The 19,837-nt window shown below is 40.9% G+C and overlaps 1 protein-coding gene across 5 annotated transcripts in view; it reads left to right on the forward strand.

Annotated features, from left to right (window-relative positions):
* LOC148353494 (uncharacterized) overlaps positions 1-16,565 on the forward strand; it is a 74,298-nt gene extending 57,733 nt beyond the window's left edge. For 2 of the 5 annotated variants that reach the window (XM_088351262.1, XM_088351265.1), the window contains 10 exons: positions 3,240-3,392; positions 5,335-5,510; positions 6,792-6,885; positions 7,213-7,290; positions 8,920-9,054; positions 9,339-9,469; positions 11,811-11,883; positions 11,970-12,197; positions 14,309-14,354; positions 16,282-16,565. In XM_088351262.1, coding sequence (XP_088207388.1) covers positions 3,240-3,392; positions 5,335-5,510; positions 6,792-6,885; positions 7,213-7,290; positions 8,920-9,054; positions 9,339-9,469; positions 11,811-11,883; positions 11,970-12,197; positions 14,309-14,354; positions 16,282-16,379 — 1,212 coding nt within the window. In that variant the 3' untranslated portion in view covers positions 16,380-16,565. Of the gene's footprint in view, positions 1-3,239; positions 3,393-5,334; positions 5,511-6,791; positions 6,886-7,212; positions 7,291-8,919; positions 9,055-9,265; positions 9,470-11,810; positions 11,884-11,969; positions 12,198-13,759; positions 13,837-14,308; positions 14,355-16,281 lie in introns of those variants that run through there. The other 3 variants (XM_088351264.1, XM_088351263.1, XM_088351266.1) reach the window with 3 other exon arrangements.
* The last annotated feature ends 3,272 nt before the right edge of the window (positions 16,566-19,837 follow it).

A 19,837-nucleotide genomic window follows, 5' to 3' on the forward strand; every position in this document is an offset into this window, starting at 1 on the left:
CGATATGCACAGTTTCTATGATGCAGTAAAAACCATCTATGGCCCCAGACACTGCTCACTGGCACCTGTTAGATCTGCTGATGGAACATCTCTAATCAAGGATCAGGCTATGATAGTGGAGCGGTGGGCTGAGCATTTCAACACCCTGCTCAACCAGCCCACCCCAGTGGACCCAACTGTCCTTTCAGAGCTCCCTGAACATCCTACATTGCCAGACCTCGACCTCCCGCCAACTTTCAATGAAATCCTGCATGCAGTCAAAACCCTGAAAAACAATAAATCCCCTGGACCTGACAACATCCCAGCTGAACTTCTCAAGGTAGGAGGCTACCTCTGTACACGGACACTGTTTCAATATATTTCAGAGGTGTGGAGACGAGAGTGTGTCCCGCAACTGTGGAAAGATGCGAACATTGTGACCATCTTTAAGAATAAAGGAGACAAATCCATCTGCTCCAACAGTAGGGGTATCTCTTTGTTGGCCACTGCTGGAAAGGTCCTTGCCAAGGTCATGCTCCGCAGACTCATCTCCAAAATATCGGAACGCGTCATCCCAGAGTCACAGTGTGGTTTTCGAAAGGACAGGGGAACAGTCGACATGATCTTTGTGACACGTCAGCTCCAAGAGAAATGCCGGGAGCAGCACAAGGACTTGTTCATCGCCTTTGTCGATCTTTCAAAGGCATTTGACACAGTGAACAGGGACCTACTGTGGCAAGTCTTGAAGAGATTTGGGTGTCCACCCAAGTTTCTCACCATTCTTGCACAGTTCCATTCAGGGATGACGGCCAGAGTGGTAGTTGGAAGACACAGCTCAGAGCCCTTTGGCGTCGAAACTGGAGTGAGGCAAGGCTGTGTGCTGGCTCCAGTTCTCTTCAACATCTTCCTCGTCTGTGTTACAACACTGCTACGTAGAAGGATGGAGGAGCAGGCTGGAGTTACCATCAACTTCAGGGCTGATGGTAACCTGTTTAACATCAGGAGGCTACAGGCAACTACCAAACTGACTTCAGAGACCATCATTGAGCTACAGTATGCTGATGACTGTGCCCTGGTTGCCCATACACCGGAGGCTCTGCAAAACATTCTCTCGGCAGCTGTAACTGCATACACCAGAATGGGACTGACGATCAACACCCAGAAGACAGAGGTACTCTGTCAGTCCAGTGCTGACCTCTTACCAAACCCAATAACCCTCACAGCAGCAGGGCAACACCTGCTCATGGTGCCCACCTTTAAATATCTGGGGAGCATAGTGTCTGACACCTGCTCATTGGATGATGAGATCCAGAGCCGCCTCAAGCAAGCATCAGCATCTTTCGGTCGACTAAGGATAAGGGTCTTTCAAAACAACAACCTTAGACTCCACACCAAAATGCTGGTCTACAGAGCTGTATGTATCACGACATTACTGTATGGATGTGAGGCATGGACTATCTACAGCCGCCATCTGAAGAGCCTCGAGACCTTCCATGTAAGATGTCTTCAGAAGATCCTTGGCATCACATGGAGGGACAGAGTGCCGCACACAGAGGTGTTGGAGAGGGCAGGCAGCTGCAGCATGGAATCCATTATGGCCCAACGCCAACTTAGGTGGCTGGGGCATGTTGTTCGAATGCCCAGCCACAGACTGCCACGCCGTATCCTCTATGGTCAGTTACATCTAGGCCAACGCAGTGCTGGTGGGCAGAAGAAGCGGTTCAAAGACCAAATGAAGAACATCCTGAAGAGATGTCGGATAAACCCCTCCTCACTGGAGGAACTTGCTTCCTGCCGAGACCTCTGGCGCTCCCACTGCTCACATGGAGTGGATTACATGGAGGAACAGCGCATGCAACACCGTGCAGCAAAGCGTGCAAAGAGACATGCTCGCCAGGCCACCCCTGCTCCCCCCAGCACCCCCTTCACATGCTCTGTCTGTAACCGCATCTGTGGATCCAGGATCGGACTCTTCAAACATCAGCAGACTCACAATTAAAAGAAGATGGTCATCATCGTATCGATGGACAACCCCAAGCTGAAGAAAAGTAACCGCAGAGTGTGATTCTGCCACCACCATGTTTGACAGTGAGGATGGTGTTTTCAAAGCGTTACGCCAAACATAACGCCTTGCAATCAGCTGAAAAAGTTCAGTTTTGGTCTCATCTGACCTGACCACCAAGTTCCACTTGTTAATTTGCGTTGCCCTTGCTGTTCTTTCAGTAAGGGCTTTCCTATTACCACTCTTCCTTAAAGGGCAGATTTATGCGGAGTATAACTAATAGTCGTTTTATGCCAGGGCTTCTCAATTATTTTCTGTCATGCCCCCCCATAGGATGAAGGAAAACATGTAGCGCACCATGACCCCCTCCTCAAGTGAAAGTTCCACTGCCTCCTAGTGTAGTGGAGATGCAGTTGCACTTATCTCTACGGCAGTTAAAATTATTTTTTAAAGCTTATAGAGGAAAAATGCACCCCCCTTAACAGAGACTTCACTCCCCCTTTTGCCCAGAGAGCCGGCCCTACTATTTGAGAACAACTGTCTCCAACCAAAGCTGAATATGGATGCATGTCATCCAATGCCATCATGGGCCTCTTGGCTGCTAATGTGATTAGTTTTCTCTTTGTTTAGGTCAAAGGTTTAGAGGGATAACCAGATCTTGATAGGCTTGCAGTGGTTTTATGTTCTCTCCATTTTGGTATTATTGCTTGCTAGTGCTCCGGAAGATGTGTAAATGTTGTGGAATATTTTTGTATCCCATTCCTACCTTGAACCTTTCCACAACTTCATTCAAAACCTGCCTGGTGTGTTCTTTGGTCATAATGATGTTAGTACTCCAGTATGTTCCTTCTCCAGACCTCTCAGCCGATCACTGAGATATGGTGCATTTAACCTGAGACCCTGGTTGTTATTGTTCGTCATTTAGGTCAAGATTGGATAATTCAGAAGTCATCGGGGAACTTCTAGAGTCTGAACTTAGAGAACAGGGTTCCATCATTTTTGCAACACCTACTTTTCAGATTTTTTGTTATAATCATGATATAAAATGTTGAAATAATTCTGCTCCACTTGACGATTGTGTCTCACAACTGTTTCTCAAATGTTGTTGATCCATATTTGCAGTTTTTTAGCTTTAAGTTTTAAGCTTGAAATGTGACATTTTGACAAAAAGTTATTTGAGGGCGTCAGTACTTTCAACCGCCATTCTATTTCTAATAATCACAGTATTTTGCCTTGGGGTTTTGTTTTTGGGGCACAGACTTGCGTGAGGCTGCTTCAACAGGAGTTGGACGAATTGTTAAAGAAGCTGTCAAAGAGTGAAGCTTCTTTGGAATACGGAACACGGTATCGCTCCGATTTGGAGGAAGAAAAGACTCGGCTTCTGCATGACAATGACACGCTTAAGCGAAAGGTAATTGAGAATGCCTGGCGCATAAAACATCAACGCAGTATTTTCCTTTGATTTATGCAGTTCATCTGTTCTGTATTAATTCAGTTTCCGTCAAGGAGGATCGTCATGACTGAAGATATTTCCTTGCTTTAAAATACTCCTTATACCCAATAACCGTCCAGATCATTCATTGGTTACGGCCCTTTTCCTTAGCAAGGGTAACAATGTGTTTACCTTCTTCTTATTTGCAAGCTTCGTTTTCATGGTTATCATGATTTCCCTTCTTCCTTTAGCTTTACCGAAAACCTTGGGTCCCATAGCAATTAAAATCCATTACAGAAGATATATAGAATTGAATCGCACCATCTTGCAAAGTATTTCCGAAACTCACAATATTTTGAACTGAATGAAAAAAGGCATCATGGGAGGGTAGTTCAGCCAATAGCATATCGGCTTTTTAACACATTTATTACCTCTGACGGATGTAGATGTAAATTTAATATATAATGCTCTCAGCAATACCGTCATTAAAACATGTTTACAGAAAACGACTGCATTATACAGTAAGTAGGGCGTTTTTCTCACATGAGAAAAACAATTTGCAGTCAAATCTACACATTGATTGACTTCAAACAATTTAAATTAAATTTGCGTAAGTTTGGAAAACAAAGCCCTAATTACCGTAAATTCCGGACTATTGAGCGCACCTGATTATAAGCCGCACCCATTACATTTTAGGGGGAAAATCGATTTGTCCATACACAAGCCGCACCTGTATATAAGCCGCATGCACCACATCAAAAAACGTAACACAAACACAAAATTAATCCAAACAAAACCTCAAGTCCCACAATTAAAACTAAATGTTCTTCACTGAAGCACACAGTATAAAAATCATGGCCCCCAAAATGAACCCCAAATGATATAGGTACTTAATGTTTGATGCAAACCTGCAGATTCTGGGTGCCCGTTGATAGTAATCCAAGGAAAAAAGTGTATATTTTCAAAGGTAAGGGTGGGAAAAATATATATCCACTATTGTCCGCCGTGTCCACAAAAACTCACCTTTACTAGACCCGAATTCCCATCAGCCCGCATTTGCTCCGCCCCTCTTTTTTAATTGGCCTGTTCAGAATAAGTGTCTCAAATAAATACAAATAAATAAATTACAAACATATACAGTTGCAAATACATATTACACATATTTACAAAGAAAGACGGTACACCAAGAGAGTTTTCAAAGCTTTAATAATAATAATATAACTTTCATCCTAAACCGTGCCTTTGGCAGGTAGCCTCACGCTACTAACAACACGCTCGCATACCAGCAAACGAGACTGTTAAGGAAACACATACCGTATTTGGAAGGATGGTGATAAACCAATTTCTTCTTCCTACTTTTAAATGACTTCATTTAGGTTAGCTTTATCAGTTTCGTCAAGAGACTTTTTTATGTTGATGACGTCCCATCCTCCCTCATCCCAATTCACGCCAGCATTACGCTCACATGGAACACTATGCATGTAGCAGCTCTGTTTCCATCTATATCGGACTGCCCGATTGCATTTAGCATGCAAGGTTTGTCATGAGCCTTTCCAAATGCAAATTGCATGATGAGGGTATGTTTACGCTCAGAAGTTGCAGTCTTCTTGGCGCATACATTCCACCGGTCTAAATCTTACTTTATATACTCGAGCGCCGCTGGCTGCCTCAAAAAAAATGACATAAATTGGCCGCATCACTGAATAAACCGCAGGGATGAAAATTTGGGGGGAAAAGTAGCGGCTTATAGTCCGGAATTCAAGGTATTATGTAGTTGTTTTCTGTAAACACATTTTTCTGAAATTACTGCTGAAAGTATTACATAATATTGGATAATAATATTGGATTTGAGTGATGTAATTACCCATCAATGGCAGTGAATGAATTAAGTCTTGATGAATAGGCCTTTTCCTTTATTTAGCTGCAAGAAAGAGAGGCCCAATGTCTCCAAGCTGATAAACAAATAAAAGAGCAAGAAAGCCTTCTAGATAAGAGAGAAAAAGACCTGAACGTTGCCTTACGGAAACAGAAGGAAGCTCAGGCTGCTGCGTCCAACTCCAATGAGAATGCCAAGCAGCTTGAGGAGACTTTGCAGGGGTAAACACACACACAAGAAACACTAACAGAACCAAGTTTGCCACATACAGTCCTAGCGAAGGTATTGCCCCCTCCTAAGAACTTTTTTTGTCATTTTGCCACATTTCAAACTTAAAGCTAAATAAATGAAAATATTTTCTAAGAATCTGCAACATGTGAGACATAATCATGAAGTGGAACCAATTGTTTTCAACATTTTGTACTATACAACTAAAAAACTGAAAAGTAGGTATTGCGAAACTATTTGCCTCCTACTCTCTCAACTCGGTCAATTGAGTTCCCTAATGACTTCTAAATAATCCAATGTCAACCTACATGACTAACAATCGAAAAATAGAGTGAGTTAAATGTTTAAATGCACTTGCTCTGTGATGGGCTCAGGTCTGTAAAGCAGAAACTGGAGAACAGACAGCATTATGATGAACAAAGAACACACCAAGCAGGTTCTGGATAAAGATATGGTCTAGTTCAAAGCAGGAATGGGATACAAGAAGATTTCGAAACATTTACACATCTCTTGGAGCACTGTGCTAGCAATAACGTCAAAATGGAAAGAGCATTAAACTACTGAAAACCTACAGAGATTTGGCTGTACCTCTGAACCTTCGGCCCAATCAGGGAGAGAACTAATCAAAGAATCAACCAAGAATCCCCTGATCAAATTGTATGACCTACAGGCATTCACAGCTGAGGTGGGACAATCTGCGTAAAACAATTATTAGTCGGACTCTGCATAAATACGCCCTTCATGGAAGAGTGGATAGAAAAAAATCCCTTTCTGTAAGAAAACTATAAAAGGCCCCTTTGGCATTTATAAGAATCCTCATGGGAGACCCAAATAACGTTTGGAACAAGACGCTCTGGTTTAGATGAGACCAAAATCGAACTTCAGGGCCGAGAGTAACACTGCACACCACCCTGAAAACACTATCGGCATCATCTAACATGGTGGTGGCAGTATCATGCTCTGGGGTTGCTATTCTTCAGCAGGTACTGGGAAAATCATTAAAATTGCTGGAAAATGGATGGAGCCCAATCAAGTGCAATTCATGCAGAAATTCTGTTGAAGTCTGCAAGAGACTTGAGAAGAGTGCGTAGTTTTACGTTCCAACAGGACAACAACCTTAAACAACATATTGAATCATAGAGATTTTATCCATAAGTTTAAAGCCAGAAATATGGCAATGAGTCGAAAAGTTATTGGGTGCGGCAATACATATGCAAAGCATTGTAAAACACTGTTAAACTGAAACTAATTGTGTATTTTTTTACTTAACATAGACTGGAGCTTAACAACATCAGGCTAGAGGCGACTGCAAAGCAACATTCCAACAAATTTAACGCACTTCAAAAGGTGGCACAGGAGGATGCAAAAGTAAGTGCGCCAGTAAATCTGATGTGTTGTGTAATTTGACGTGTAGTGTAAAAATTTGGTTGGTATCCATCCGGATGAAAATCAGTCACGCTGGCCGGACATGAAAGAAGACTTTGTTGACTCAGCTTAAGTGGGTTGGAAGGAGATTTTATTATTCATCATTGTGCAGGTGGTCAACGCCAGCCCACTCTCCCATTTGGACTGCTGGATTGATAACTGTCACTTTAAATTCCTTATTTTATTTGCTGTTACATTAGTAAGACTCCAATTGTTGTGTCCTACAACACCACTGAAGTGCAAATTCCATTGTTTGTATTAAATATTTAGATAAGAGCTCAGTTGGAGGACTTGGTGACAAATCTTCAAAGTAAGATTCTTACATTAGAAGATCAGTTCAATAAAGAGGTGAGCAACACGTTTTCTCACTACTACTGAACATAACAAATACAGTGCCCAGCAAAGAACATTTTGACATATTGCCATATTTGCGGCTTCAAACTTAAAGCTAAAAAACTGAAATTTTTTCCTAAAAACAACAACATGCGAGCCACAAACGTGAAGTGGAACCAAATTATTTCAACATTTGATATCATACAAACAATGAAAAAACTGGAAAGTAGGTTTTGCAAAACTATTGCCCCCTTATTCTCTCAGCTCAGCCAACTGACTAGGTGTTCCCTGATGACTTCTGAATGATCCAATGACTTAAAATCACAAATCAAGTGCACCTGTGTATCATTAATTTCTCAGTTTAAATGCACGTGAACAGACAGCATTATGAAGCATTATGACAGCATTAGGAAGACCAAAGAACACACCAGGCAGGTATGGATTCAAGTTATTAGAAAGTTCAAAGCAGCAATAGGATACAAGAAGATTTTGCAACATTTACACACTTCCTGTGCGAGCAATAATATCCTGTTGGAGAAATAATATAACCACTGCAAACCTACCAAGACTTGGATGTCCCTCCAAACTTTTGGCCCAAACAAGGAGACAAATAATCAGAGAAGCAACCAAGAGTCCCATGATCACATTAGTTGACCTGCAGGCATACACAGCTGAGCTATGCATAAGGCTATTAGTTGTACCCTGCATAAATCTGACCTATGTGGAAAAGTGCTAAGAAGAAAGCCTTTTCTAAAAGGCCATGAAAAGCCTGTTTGACATTTTGCAAGAAGCCACATGGGAGACGTAAATAGCATGTGGAACAAGGTGCTCTGGTCAGATGAGACCAAAGTTGAACTTTTTGAGCTGAATGCAAAGCGTTACGTTCAGCTTAAGAGTAACCCTACACATTACCCTAAAAACACAATCCCCACAATCAAACATGGTGCTGGCAGCATCATGCTCTGGGGTTGATTTTCTTTAGCAGGAATAAGGAAGATTGGTATATTTGATGGGAAGATGGATGGACAAAAATACAGGGCGATTCTGGCCGAAAATCTGTTGGCATCTGCAAGAGACCTGAGGATGGGAGCAGGTTCACCATCGAGCAGTACAACCGCACTAAACATAAAGCAACATCTACAATAGAATGGTTTAAGACTAACTGTATAACTGTGTTGGAATGGCTTAGTTTAAGTCCAAACCTCAATAATTTTAAAAATGCTGTGCACAAATGTTTGTCATCAAATCTTAAGGAATTTGAGCTGTTTTGTAAGGAAGCATAGGCAAATATTTCAGTTTCAAGTTTCACAAAATGTATATAGACATAAATCAACTCTTGTGGCTGTGATCAGAGCAAAATGAAGTTGTACAATGTGTTAACTGAAAGGGGGGCAATATTTTTGTATCGCCTACATTTTTAGAATGTATTCGCACAATATATAATGTTGGACATTCTTGTCATGATTGTGTCTCACATGTTGTTGGTTCTTGGAAAATATTTTGAGTTTTCATTCTATAAGTTTGAAAAGTTATCGGGGGCCAATAGTTTTGCAGGCACTTTAAGTAAATGGCAACCACACATTGTTTGGTCATCAAGGCACTGAAAGTAAATGGCATCCGCACATTGTTTGGTCATCTTTCCAGGTGCACAAGCACAGCTTGTTGTCCAACAGCGCACAGGACACACAGCTCATGTGGGAGGAAGAGCTAAAGAGTCGCTCCAAGCTAGGACTACGTTTGGCCGAGCTGGAGAAAGAAAAACATGAAATGAACATCCAGGTGCTTGTGAAATGACTTCATTTCCTTACATTTCGTGTGTTTGTTCATTTCAGGCAGTTACATTCCTTGTGTACACTTGCAAACACAACTTAAATGCACAACAGAATGACTGAAAAGGGAGTGCGACGAAATAAAACATATTTTTTTTCCACCCCTTATCCCATATAGACAAAACTCAATGTAACTTTTCTTGGACTGACATTCACAACAGGTGCTGCACAGCTCAAAGGCAACTCAAGGACAACATCCATGACTTTCGTATTAATTCAAGGATATGGTTACAGTTTTCCAATTCCCGTCAGGTGGAAATGGAGAGAAAGAAGGCAGAGGACGCAACGGAGCAAAAAAAAGCCTCCGATTCTCGTCTGGAACAGGAAATGAAGAGAAACTCTGAGCTTCAAAAGGAAATGTACAGGTAATGAAGATTTTTGCTGCACTAAAGAATTTCAGGTGGAGGTTTTGGTTACAAAATAACAAACCACAATCTCTTATTTTGGTGAGATGTGGATTCATTTTTTATTGCGATCCAACCATCCATTCATTATCTTCCGCTTATCCGTGGTCGGGTCGCAGTGGCAGCAGCCTTAACAGGGAAGCTCAGACCTCCCTATCCCGAGCCACTTCCTTCAGCTCATCCGACGGGATCCAGAAGCGTTCCCAGGTCAGCCTAGAGACATAGTCTCTCCCGCGTGTCCTGAGTCGCCCCCGGGGCCTCCTGCCGGTAGGACATGCCCGGAACACCTCCCAAGGGAGGCGTCTAGGAGCCATCCTTAGATGCCCGAGCCACCTCAACTGGCTCCTCTCAATGCGGAGGAGCAGTGGTTCTACATACAGTCCCTCTCGGATAACTGATCTTATCACCTTATCTCTAAGGGAGAGCCCGCTACACTGCGAGGGAAACTCATTTCAGCCACTTGTATCCGGGATCGTTTACTTTCGGTCATAACCAACAGTTCTTGACCATAGGTGAGGGCAAGAACGTAGATCGACCGGTAGATCGAGAGCTTTCCCTTTCGGCTCAGCTCCCTCTTTACCACGACGGACCGGTACAGGGTCCGAATGACGGCAGACGCTGCACCGACCCGTCTGTCGATCTCTTGTTCCATCCTACCCTCACCCGTGAACAAGACCCCAAGGTACTTGAACTCCTCCACTTGGGACAAGATCTCATCCCCTACCCGGAGGGAGCATGCCACCCTTTTTCGTCTGAGTACCATGGTCTCGGACTTAGAGGTGCTGATCCTCTTCCCAGCCGCTTTTAACTCAACTGCGAATCACTCCAATGAGAGCTGAAGATCACGGCCTGAGGAAGCCAACAGCATCACATCATCTGCAAAAAGCAGAGATGCAATGCTGAGGCCTCCAAACCGGACTCCTTTCCCACCAAAGCTGTGCCTAGAAATTCTGTCCAAAAAGTTATGAACTGAATCGTTGTGATGTGTTTGGGAATTTGTCGCGAATGTAATGGCCCTGGCAGGAAGGGAGGCGACAACATTTATATGTTTATTTTTCCGTTTACAGATCTGTAGGAATATTTGTTTATTGGCAAGGATACACTGCAACACTGCTTTGGAAATGGCTCCAAGTGACTTTCCTGACTTGTTCAATGATTCGCTTTTTCAGATCCATACTCAGCTCCTTTGACTTTCCCATTGTAGCGTTTGTGGGGGTTTGCATCCCATGGGCCTTATTTAACCTCAGAGAAGTCACCAGCTATAATCACTCATACTCACGAGAAGTTAAGAGGCCATGCTATGAAGCTCATTTCACACTTTCTAAGTCACCAAAATTGGTGTATGTACGTCTTTGACCCAGCAGATTTGATCACTTTTCTGTCAACCCATCATAAAGTCATAAAAGAACCAAACCTCATGAATGTTTTTGTGACAAAGAACTATCTGTTTAGAGAAAAATCTGAGTTGAAGAAATAAATTTTAAAATCAAGAGAACCATGACATTATGTTCTTCACAAGTTTTTTTTAAACTTTTGACCACAACTGTGTAGAGGGAGAGATTTAAAAAAACACAAATGTAAATTGCAGATATACTGTATTTGTGGATATGCAATACACGTGACTCACACCTGATTTCTTCTTTTAATGATACTGGGGATATTGAAATATTGCTTTGAAAGTCCTTAAAAAGTTCCCAATTTTTGGCAATGAAAAGGTTGTATGAACCCTCTCATTCATCATTCATTATCTACACCCCTTATCCACAGTAGGGTCGGGGGGGTGCTGTAGCCCATCCCAGCCGACTTCAGGCTGTGGGCAGGCGACAGCCTGAACTGGTTGCCAGCTAGTCGCAGGGCACACAGAGATAGCCAACTCAGTTGCTCATTCACTTCACAATTATCGTGAAATGCATGTTTTTGGAATGTGGGAAGAAACTGGAGTGCCCGGAGGAAACCCACGCAAGCACGGGGAGAACATGCAAACTCCACACAGGAGGTTCGATCTCATGACCTCAGAACTGTGCCGCACATGCGTTAACCAGTGCGCTGCCGTGCTGCCTGTGTATGAACCCTGTATATACAGTTTTTGTACTCTTGACTGACTGGGGTGCTGTGTTTTTTCTTCTCTGAAAAAATATTTTTTAATTCTTCATTTTTGTGTTTATCTCTTATTATTCAGTCAGACTGGAGCAGGATGTTTTTGTGAGAACATTTATTTTTTATTTATTCATTTTACGATATTATGACTGGGGGCCAGACCTTCTCTTGTAGATAAACTCGCGTGTAATTTCTGCTTTTCCAGGCTTCAATCTCTACTTAAACTTGCTAAGAGGAAGATTCAAGAGCAACAAACGTGTAGCGCAGACAAAGAAAGGGTGTGTTCATTAAAAAAAACACAAACGTCCCGTGAGTAGTGGTTGGTTTGGTTTGATTTTCTACATTCTTTTTTTCATTCGATCAGCTAAGTCATCAGGTCAACCAACTCCAGGCGGAGCTGGAGATGGAGATCTCCTCCCGAAGGCAGTTGGAGATCGCCAGGAGGCAACTGGAAGAGGAGGTCTTGACTTTGAGACGGGCTCAAGTTCCCCTTTTGGATACGGTGGGGGTCCAATGCAAATGCCCCTGTTCCAGAGCCCTTAGCCCTGTTTGCAAAGGACCGAGTACCAGTGTGGAGGACTACTTAGCCAAGGTTAGTGGACAGAGGTTGGCAAAATTTTCGACTGGGATTGTACAGTGGCAGGCAAAAGTATTGGCCTTTTTGACATACTGTATTACCGTATTTTAGGCTTCTATAAGTTTTGCACATCTTAAACAGAAATATTTGCCCATTCTTTCTTACAAAACAGCTCAAGTTCCTTAAGGTTTGATGGCGATCATTTGTGAACAGCATTTTTCAGATCTTTCCACAAATGCTCTATGGCAGGGGTGTCAAACATGCGGATTGAATCGGCCCGTGAGACAACGCTGAGGGAAGCGCAAGAGAAAAACGAGCTGCAAGTTGATATATGTCGACTTGATGTAGCCAAAGCCAGGTGCCTCTCACAAAACTGTTCTTGTATTTCTTTCTCTCTCTTTCTCTCTCTCTCTTCCACCCTTTTTCTCTCACTCTCTATCTCTCTCTTTCCCTCTCTTTGTCTGTCTTTTTCTCTCTCCTTGTTAGTCTTTGTCTTTTTCTCTGTGTCCTTTTACCTTCTTTTGCTCTCTCTTCCTTTGCCTTCTCTCTTTCCTTCTCTTTACTCTCATTCCCCCTTATTCTTCTCTTTGGATTTCTTTCTTTCTCTCTTTCTTTTCCCCTCTCTCTCTATTTCTCCTTTGTTTCTCACACTCTGTTGTATTTGTCTCTCTCTCTTTCTTTCTCTCTTTCTTTGTCCTATCCTCTCTACTTGTCTCTCCCTCTCTTCCTCTTATTTATTTCTCTCTTTTTTTCTTTCTCTCTAATCTAGTAGTCCGGCCCCCGAGAGAACGTTTGTTCTATCGTGTGGCCCCCAAGTTAAAATGAGTTTGACACCCCTGCTCTATAGGATAAAGGTCTAGAATTTGGCTTAGCCCTTCTACCACCATTATATTGTTGGTTTTAAACCATTCTATGTATATTTTGCTTATGCTTAGGATGGTTTTCCTCTTTGAAGGTAAAATGTGCCCCAATTCTCAGGTCTTTTACAGACTCCAACAGATTTTCTGCCAGAATTACCCTGTATTTGGGTCCATCCATCATTCCATTAACTCTAACGATCTTCCCAATCCCTTCTGAAAAAGCAAGTATGGTGATGCTACCACCATGTTTGACAGTGAGGATAGTATTTTCCGGGTGATGTGCAGTGTTACTCTTATGACAAATGCTTTGCAAAGTTCAATTTTGTTCTCAGATCAGAGCACATTGTTCCACATGTTATTTGTGTCGTGCATGTGGTTTCTTACAAACACCAAACAGACCTTTTTTGTTATTCTTTCAGAAAAGGCTTTCTTCTTGCCATGCTTCCATAAGGGGCAGATTTATGCAAAATACAATTAGTAGTTGTCTTAGCCACAGATTGCCTCACCTTAGCTGTGTATGTCTGATGTCATCCAATGTGATCAGTGGCTTTTTGGTTGCTTTTCTGATTAGTGTTCTCCTTGTTTGGACCGACAGTTCAAAGAGATGGCCAGGTCTAGGTCGGTTTGCAGTGGTTTATTCACTCTCTATTTTGATATATTTACTTGCACTCTGCTCCAGGACATGTGTAAATGTTGAACTTTTTCACTTTTTCCCAGACCTGCCTGGTGTGTTATTTGGTCTTCATAATGCAGTCTGTTCTCCATTCACAGACCTCTGAGCAATCGCAGAACAGGTGCATTCAAACTAAAACTTAAAAGACACGCATGTGCACTCTGTTTGTCATCGATACTCATTTGGGTTGACATTGGATCATTCATAAGTCATTACGGAACTTCTGCAGTCAGTTTTCTGAGCTCAGAGAACAGGGGGGCAATATTTTTGCAACTTCTACTTTCAGTTTTTTAATTCTAAATAGAATATAAGGTGTTGAAATAATTTAGTTGCACTTCACAATCGTGTCTCACATGGTGATTCCTGGAAAATAGTTTCAGTTTTTTAGCTTTAAGTTTGAAAGGGGGCAAAATGACCAAAAAGTTATTGTTGGCCCAATACTTTCGTTAGGCACTGTATTTCTATGTCATTGTTAAAATATTTGCAAATACAACAATGCATGTTATCGTTTGTTGAAATTGGTAAATAAAAGCAGTTATCATTCCTAATTATTGTTGTGATTTTTTTATTCAGTTTATTTTGTATTTTTTCAGATGCGGCAAGACCTTGATGAAGCCATGTTGAGAGAATTAGGCAATCGTGAGTACTCCAAAAAAAGCACAGAACCATAATTTATTATATGCTTCATCTTCAATATTCTCAAAGGCTTTCATCAAAATAATAATTGATTTGAATGGTTAATTGCACCTCTATGTACTATGCATTCCCACTAGATAGATAGATAGATAGATAGATAGATACTTTATTCATCCCCTAAGGGAAATTCACATTTCCAGCAGCATCCCTGAGCTGAGAACAATACAATAATAAAGCCAAAAGAAAAACAATATACAAATACCCAGTGTGACGTGCAAATGCCCACTTTAGCATGTTATATAGATTAACTAAATAGTGCTACACATAATGCAGTAAGATCCAATGTAGGTGGTGTGGTTTAATGTGGGCCTTTACTCTGCCGGGTGGAGTTAAAGAGCCTCATGGCATGAGGAAGAAAAGAACTCTTCAGTCTGTCCGTAGTACAAGACAGTGACAGCAGTCTGTCACTGAAACTGCTCTTCTGTCCGGAGATAATGCTGTGAAGCGGATGCGATGGATTGTCCATGATTGACCTCAGCTTTTTCAGTGCCTGTCTCTCAGCTGCTGTTGTTAGGCTGTCCAGCTCTTTGCCCACAACAGAGCTCGCTTTCCTAGCCAGTTTATTGAGACGAGAGGCATCCTTCTTCTTGATGCTGCCTCCCCAACACGCTGCCGCATAGAAGAGGGCGCTTGCCACTACTGTCTCATAGAATATTTTCATGAGCTTTTTGCAGATGTTGAAGGAGGCCAGCCTTCTGAGGAAGTAAAGTCGGCTTTGCCCTTTCCTACATAGAGCTTCTGTGTACTCTTAAAGCCCCCAAGTGTGTATTCTATAGCGACCTCTAGTGTTGTAAAAATACTTCATTCAGTTAAGTAAAACACTATTTATTCAGATAATAATGAAAGACAAGTGTCATATTTCATAAACATGATTTTTGTAGAGACTCCTAAGTTTAGAAATGTGTCATTACATTACACAACTTGAAGAAGCTGAAATGGTTTGCCACATCTTACTACCTCAGAAGCTTAAATCACCATTTTGAGAAGTTCACTTCCCTTTTTATGCTTTAATGGCCACTTGCCTTACACTGGATGTGATGGTCACAGCGTCCAGTGATTCAGGCATCTGACATTTGTCATCTTTGACTTTTTTTTTCACTTTTTCCTTCTCAAGCCCCTCAGGCAGGCTATGGCTGCTGTGGGTAAATAAAGCCTCCTTCGTCTTTTAGGGTCACTCGCGTTTCACAGCTGGTTATGACACCGAGTTTTGTGAGGCACCTGGTTCTATTTTCCACTGTTTCCTTCTCTAGCCACTCATGTTAGCGACTCACCTGCAGGTTATGGCTTGCTACTAGCCGCTATTTTCATTGTTAGCTGGTCTTGCTTCATCCTTTCACTGGTGATCATGCGAGCAAATGTTGCCGAGTTAAGTGATAAAGGCAACTGGTGGATTTTTTTTGCACTATTTCCTTCTCTAGCCACTCATGTTAGCTGCGACGTGGCTTGCTATTGTTATAGTTAGCTTCTTCTTGTAAATAAAGTTTGCTTCGTCCTACATGAAAGTGAATGGCACTGAGTGCTACGATTCAGGGTCCTGACATGCGGTGGATTCAATCTTTTACTGGCCTTTTCTAGTAGCACCTCCTGCTAGCTGCTAAAGTTAGCCACTTACACAAGCTCTGACCAACTCCCGCTGTTGACCCTTTTAGGAGTTTCGGGTATATCCATCTCGCTTAGTCTTTAGTTGTTGTTGGCAGGGATTAACAGCTTTGGGCTTCCCTAGTGTTTCTTCTTCAAATGCACACACTTCAGCTCCATTCTAAGCTACATTGACCTCTAGTGGCGAATTATTACACAATGTCACTTCAATGATGGTTTTGAAATGATCTGCAATGCAATGGTGGGTAATTGCTGGATTCTCCTCCCTCAGCCTCTGTAAAACTGGACACTTCTTCAGCATGTGTCTCCCCTGTGAGCAGAGCAAGGCAGCAGTATGCAGATGCATTGAAGAAAAACCGGGAGATATAAGCGGCATGCCACAGGATACCGAAGTTAGCGGTTTGGTTAAAATGACGAGCTGTGACTGCTGGTGAATGTTAACAGCTTACTTGTATTCAAATGCAAAGTCTACTCCAGTCATTTTGTAAGCAATTTTCGTTTTTCATAAAAAAAATATTAAAGATGCTGCAGAGAATTTGTTGCTCTCTGGTCCCATCTTCTGGCTTCGAGTCATGATCGCAGCCTAAGTTAGCTCATTCCGCAAGTACGTGCATGTTCCAGACACGTTCGAATAAACTTATATCTTTTTAGGGGTTTGGATTGACGTTTTGAACCGAAATGGGCCTTTTCTTACTTTTTCCATTTTTTGCTACACGAACAAAAAACTGATGAAAAGTATAACGTCACTCTCCGACCCTTCGACTTTTCCCCACTTTCCTCCTTCCAAATGTGTTGCTAGTCCCAGAACAGCGTTGGTAAAAGAAAGGTAAAGCAGATAAGTTTAGCGGGGAAAAAATACATAAAGGCTCTTTGAACTCAGGTGGGTGTTTATAACACATAGTTAATAGAGAAAATATTATACTTTTGAGCTCTTTAAGAACACCTCAAACGATGCACCACACCTTTAAATATTTGTGATTAAGTCAAGTCAGGTCAAATTTATTTGTATAGCCCTTAATCACAAAAATGTCTCAAAGGATTGCACAGGTTTACGATGACACCATCCCCTGATCTGAAACCAACATGCGGGCAAGGAAAAACTCAAAACCTCAGCACAAGGAAAATAAAGAAACCTTAAGAAACGGCCTCACAAGTGGCAATCCCCCTTCCAGGATGACCAGGGTGCAATAGATTTAGCATTGGGTAACAGTACACAAAACATGATGAACATCAATAAAAGAAAAGCAATATTATCACTGTGATTACATTGTAGTGTACATTGTTCACAATTGGATTGCATGTGAAACTCCTGAACAAACATGTAATATTAGATTTTAAAGAAGAGGGGAAAAAAGATAAGAAACAGTATTACGATAGATAGGCAATATAAATGTAGTGCTTGTAGACAGCCCTAGTCTGTAAGTACAATGTAAAACAATGCAATGGTATCAAGCAGCAAAAATAAATAAAACAATAAAGAATAAGATATGAATAAATGTTTCATATACATAGGAAATATATTTTTTCAAAGTTTAGTATGCTTGTTTAAGGGCTATACAAATAAACATGACTATTATAAAAGTAGACACTCCGTGTCTCTCCATGTGTTCATTTCAACTTTCTGGATTGCAACCGAATATAGTTGAGGACTTTTATTACAAAGAAACAAAATGAGAAAATACACACAATATTCAGCGCTTATAAACAGTCGTCCTTAAACGAGCATCGAAAAATGGCGGACCACGGTTCTTATGGGAAAGGGGAATGGATTGACAAAAATGAAACTTAGCTGAAAAATGAAACTTAACTAACTTCCAGTCTGAGAGAGTAAAGTGACCTTTGTTAAGACTGAACCCATTTGTGTTTGTTGTGGAAAAAAAGTGATGGCAGAATGATCAGAACACCCCTTAGAAACATTGCTGGGGAAACACTGAATGAATTGACACATTGAAACATCAAATGGATACAGCAATTAAATACGTCATTCAAATATATGTGTAAGCATAAAGTTTGTTTATAACTACTAAATAATGTGATTAACAAAATAATTGTGTTATGATTAAATAATGGAATTAATATAACTGGAAAACTTGTACAATCATGACTACATATTAAGTGGCACAGTTTAATAATCTAACACTTGAAATAAGAATCAGATTTCTTGTATTTTGATGTTGTTGTGTTTGATTCCGTATTGAAGTACAGTATGCTATATGGGCACAAATTAAGCTATGACCCATCACGGAGGATGTTTTTTAGTCAGATACATTTTACTAACATTTCTAACTGGTTCGTCTTACTAATTCAACATTTGTTATTTGAAACGCAATCATTTTTGCTTTTATTTTTAGAAACTATTTTTATTTAAAAAAAAAAAACGGAAGTGGTCGCAAATCGCGCTAGAAATTGGGCGCAAATAATGCATTGAGCCATCATGGAGGCAACTCGTTATGTTGCCTCTTTGTTTTTCTTTCTGTTTCAAAATGCAGGTGAGAAAAAATCCTTCCATGTCTGAGTACGTTATTCAAAACATGTTTTTGTTCTCTATTTTTTTTTGGTTTGAACAAATTTACTGACACTAATAACAGAAAACAATCTTGACAATCTCAACAGCAATCAAGCACATTCACGACATAAACGAAGCTTGAGTGAGTGACTAAAAAGAGAACAGTGAGCTCATTGAATCTCCCCTCCCCACTTCACAGAAAGTGGCGTTTGAAATTGACGCTAAAAAGTAAAGACGACTAATAATTAATATGCACGGACGCCTGCGGCAATAAAGCTTATCTAAAGTGATGATGTCATGATGTATATAAGATTTTTGAAATCATTTGTTTCAATTTCGAGAAATGTATCCCTCTCGCTGCATGGCTCTGTGGCTAGGACCTGACTCTGCATCAAACCTTGAGTACCGGTATCATTTTCCGTTTATTTTGCCGGCTGTGATTTTTGGACTGTGTACTGTAATGAAGGACATTCAGTTTCAATCGCGGGACTTAAAGTAAGGTCTGGGTTAATTTTGTGTTTGTGTTACATTTTTTTAATGTGGACGCATGCAGCTTGTATACAGGTGCGGCTTGTGTAAGTACAAAATCGGTTTTCCTCTTAAAATGTGGTGGGTGCGGCTTATAATCAGGTGCGCCCTATAATCCGTAATTTACGGTAATTACAATTTTCTTGATTTGGGATGCTCTTTAATGTTTGTTTATGGTGCCTGAAGTTGAGGTTGCTCTTTGTTGTGATTTAATCTAAATGATTTTGAAAGATTTGGACATCATATAAGATGTTTTTGTCTTATTTCTAAAAACACAAAATTATGATAAATATGCATACAATCCCCCTCAGTTTTCATCATAAACAGCTCCAGGGAGCTACTAGGAAACTGCTTAAGAAACGCGTGGCTTTAGACCTCCATCCATGCTGTTTTATCCATTTGGCAAGGGTTGGCAACCCAAAATGTTGAAAGAGCTATATTGGACAACAACAAAAGACTTAAAGGCGTTATACAAGCCTGATAAGAAAGGCACCATATATACTGTCTATATTAAATGGAAATCATTATGAATGGTTGTCCTCCTACAGAAATTAACTCCTGTTATGAGGCGACTTGAAATAATTCTGTTACTAACTCCCAAAAGGTTTTCCAGGATTTTAACGCATCACACACATTTTCAAAATTATTGTCCCAAAAGTCAGACTCAAATGCAGTTTTATAATACATTTATAAAAAAATCTCAATACAAAACAGTACAGTAAATATGTACAAACATCAAAATAAACATACGTTTATTTCAAACAAAATACTGATAGAAAACTCGTAAATATTT

The sequence above is a fragment of the Urocampus carinirostris genome, chromosome 13 (genome assembly GCF_059441175.1).
Source record: "Urocampus carinirostris isolate Australia breed hairy pipefish chromosome 13, RoL_Ucar_1.0, whole genome shotgun sequence".
In the NCBI taxonomy this organism is placed as follows: Eukaryota; Metazoa; Chordata; class Actinopteri; order Syngnathiformes; family Syngnathidae; genus Urocampus; species Urocampus carinirostris.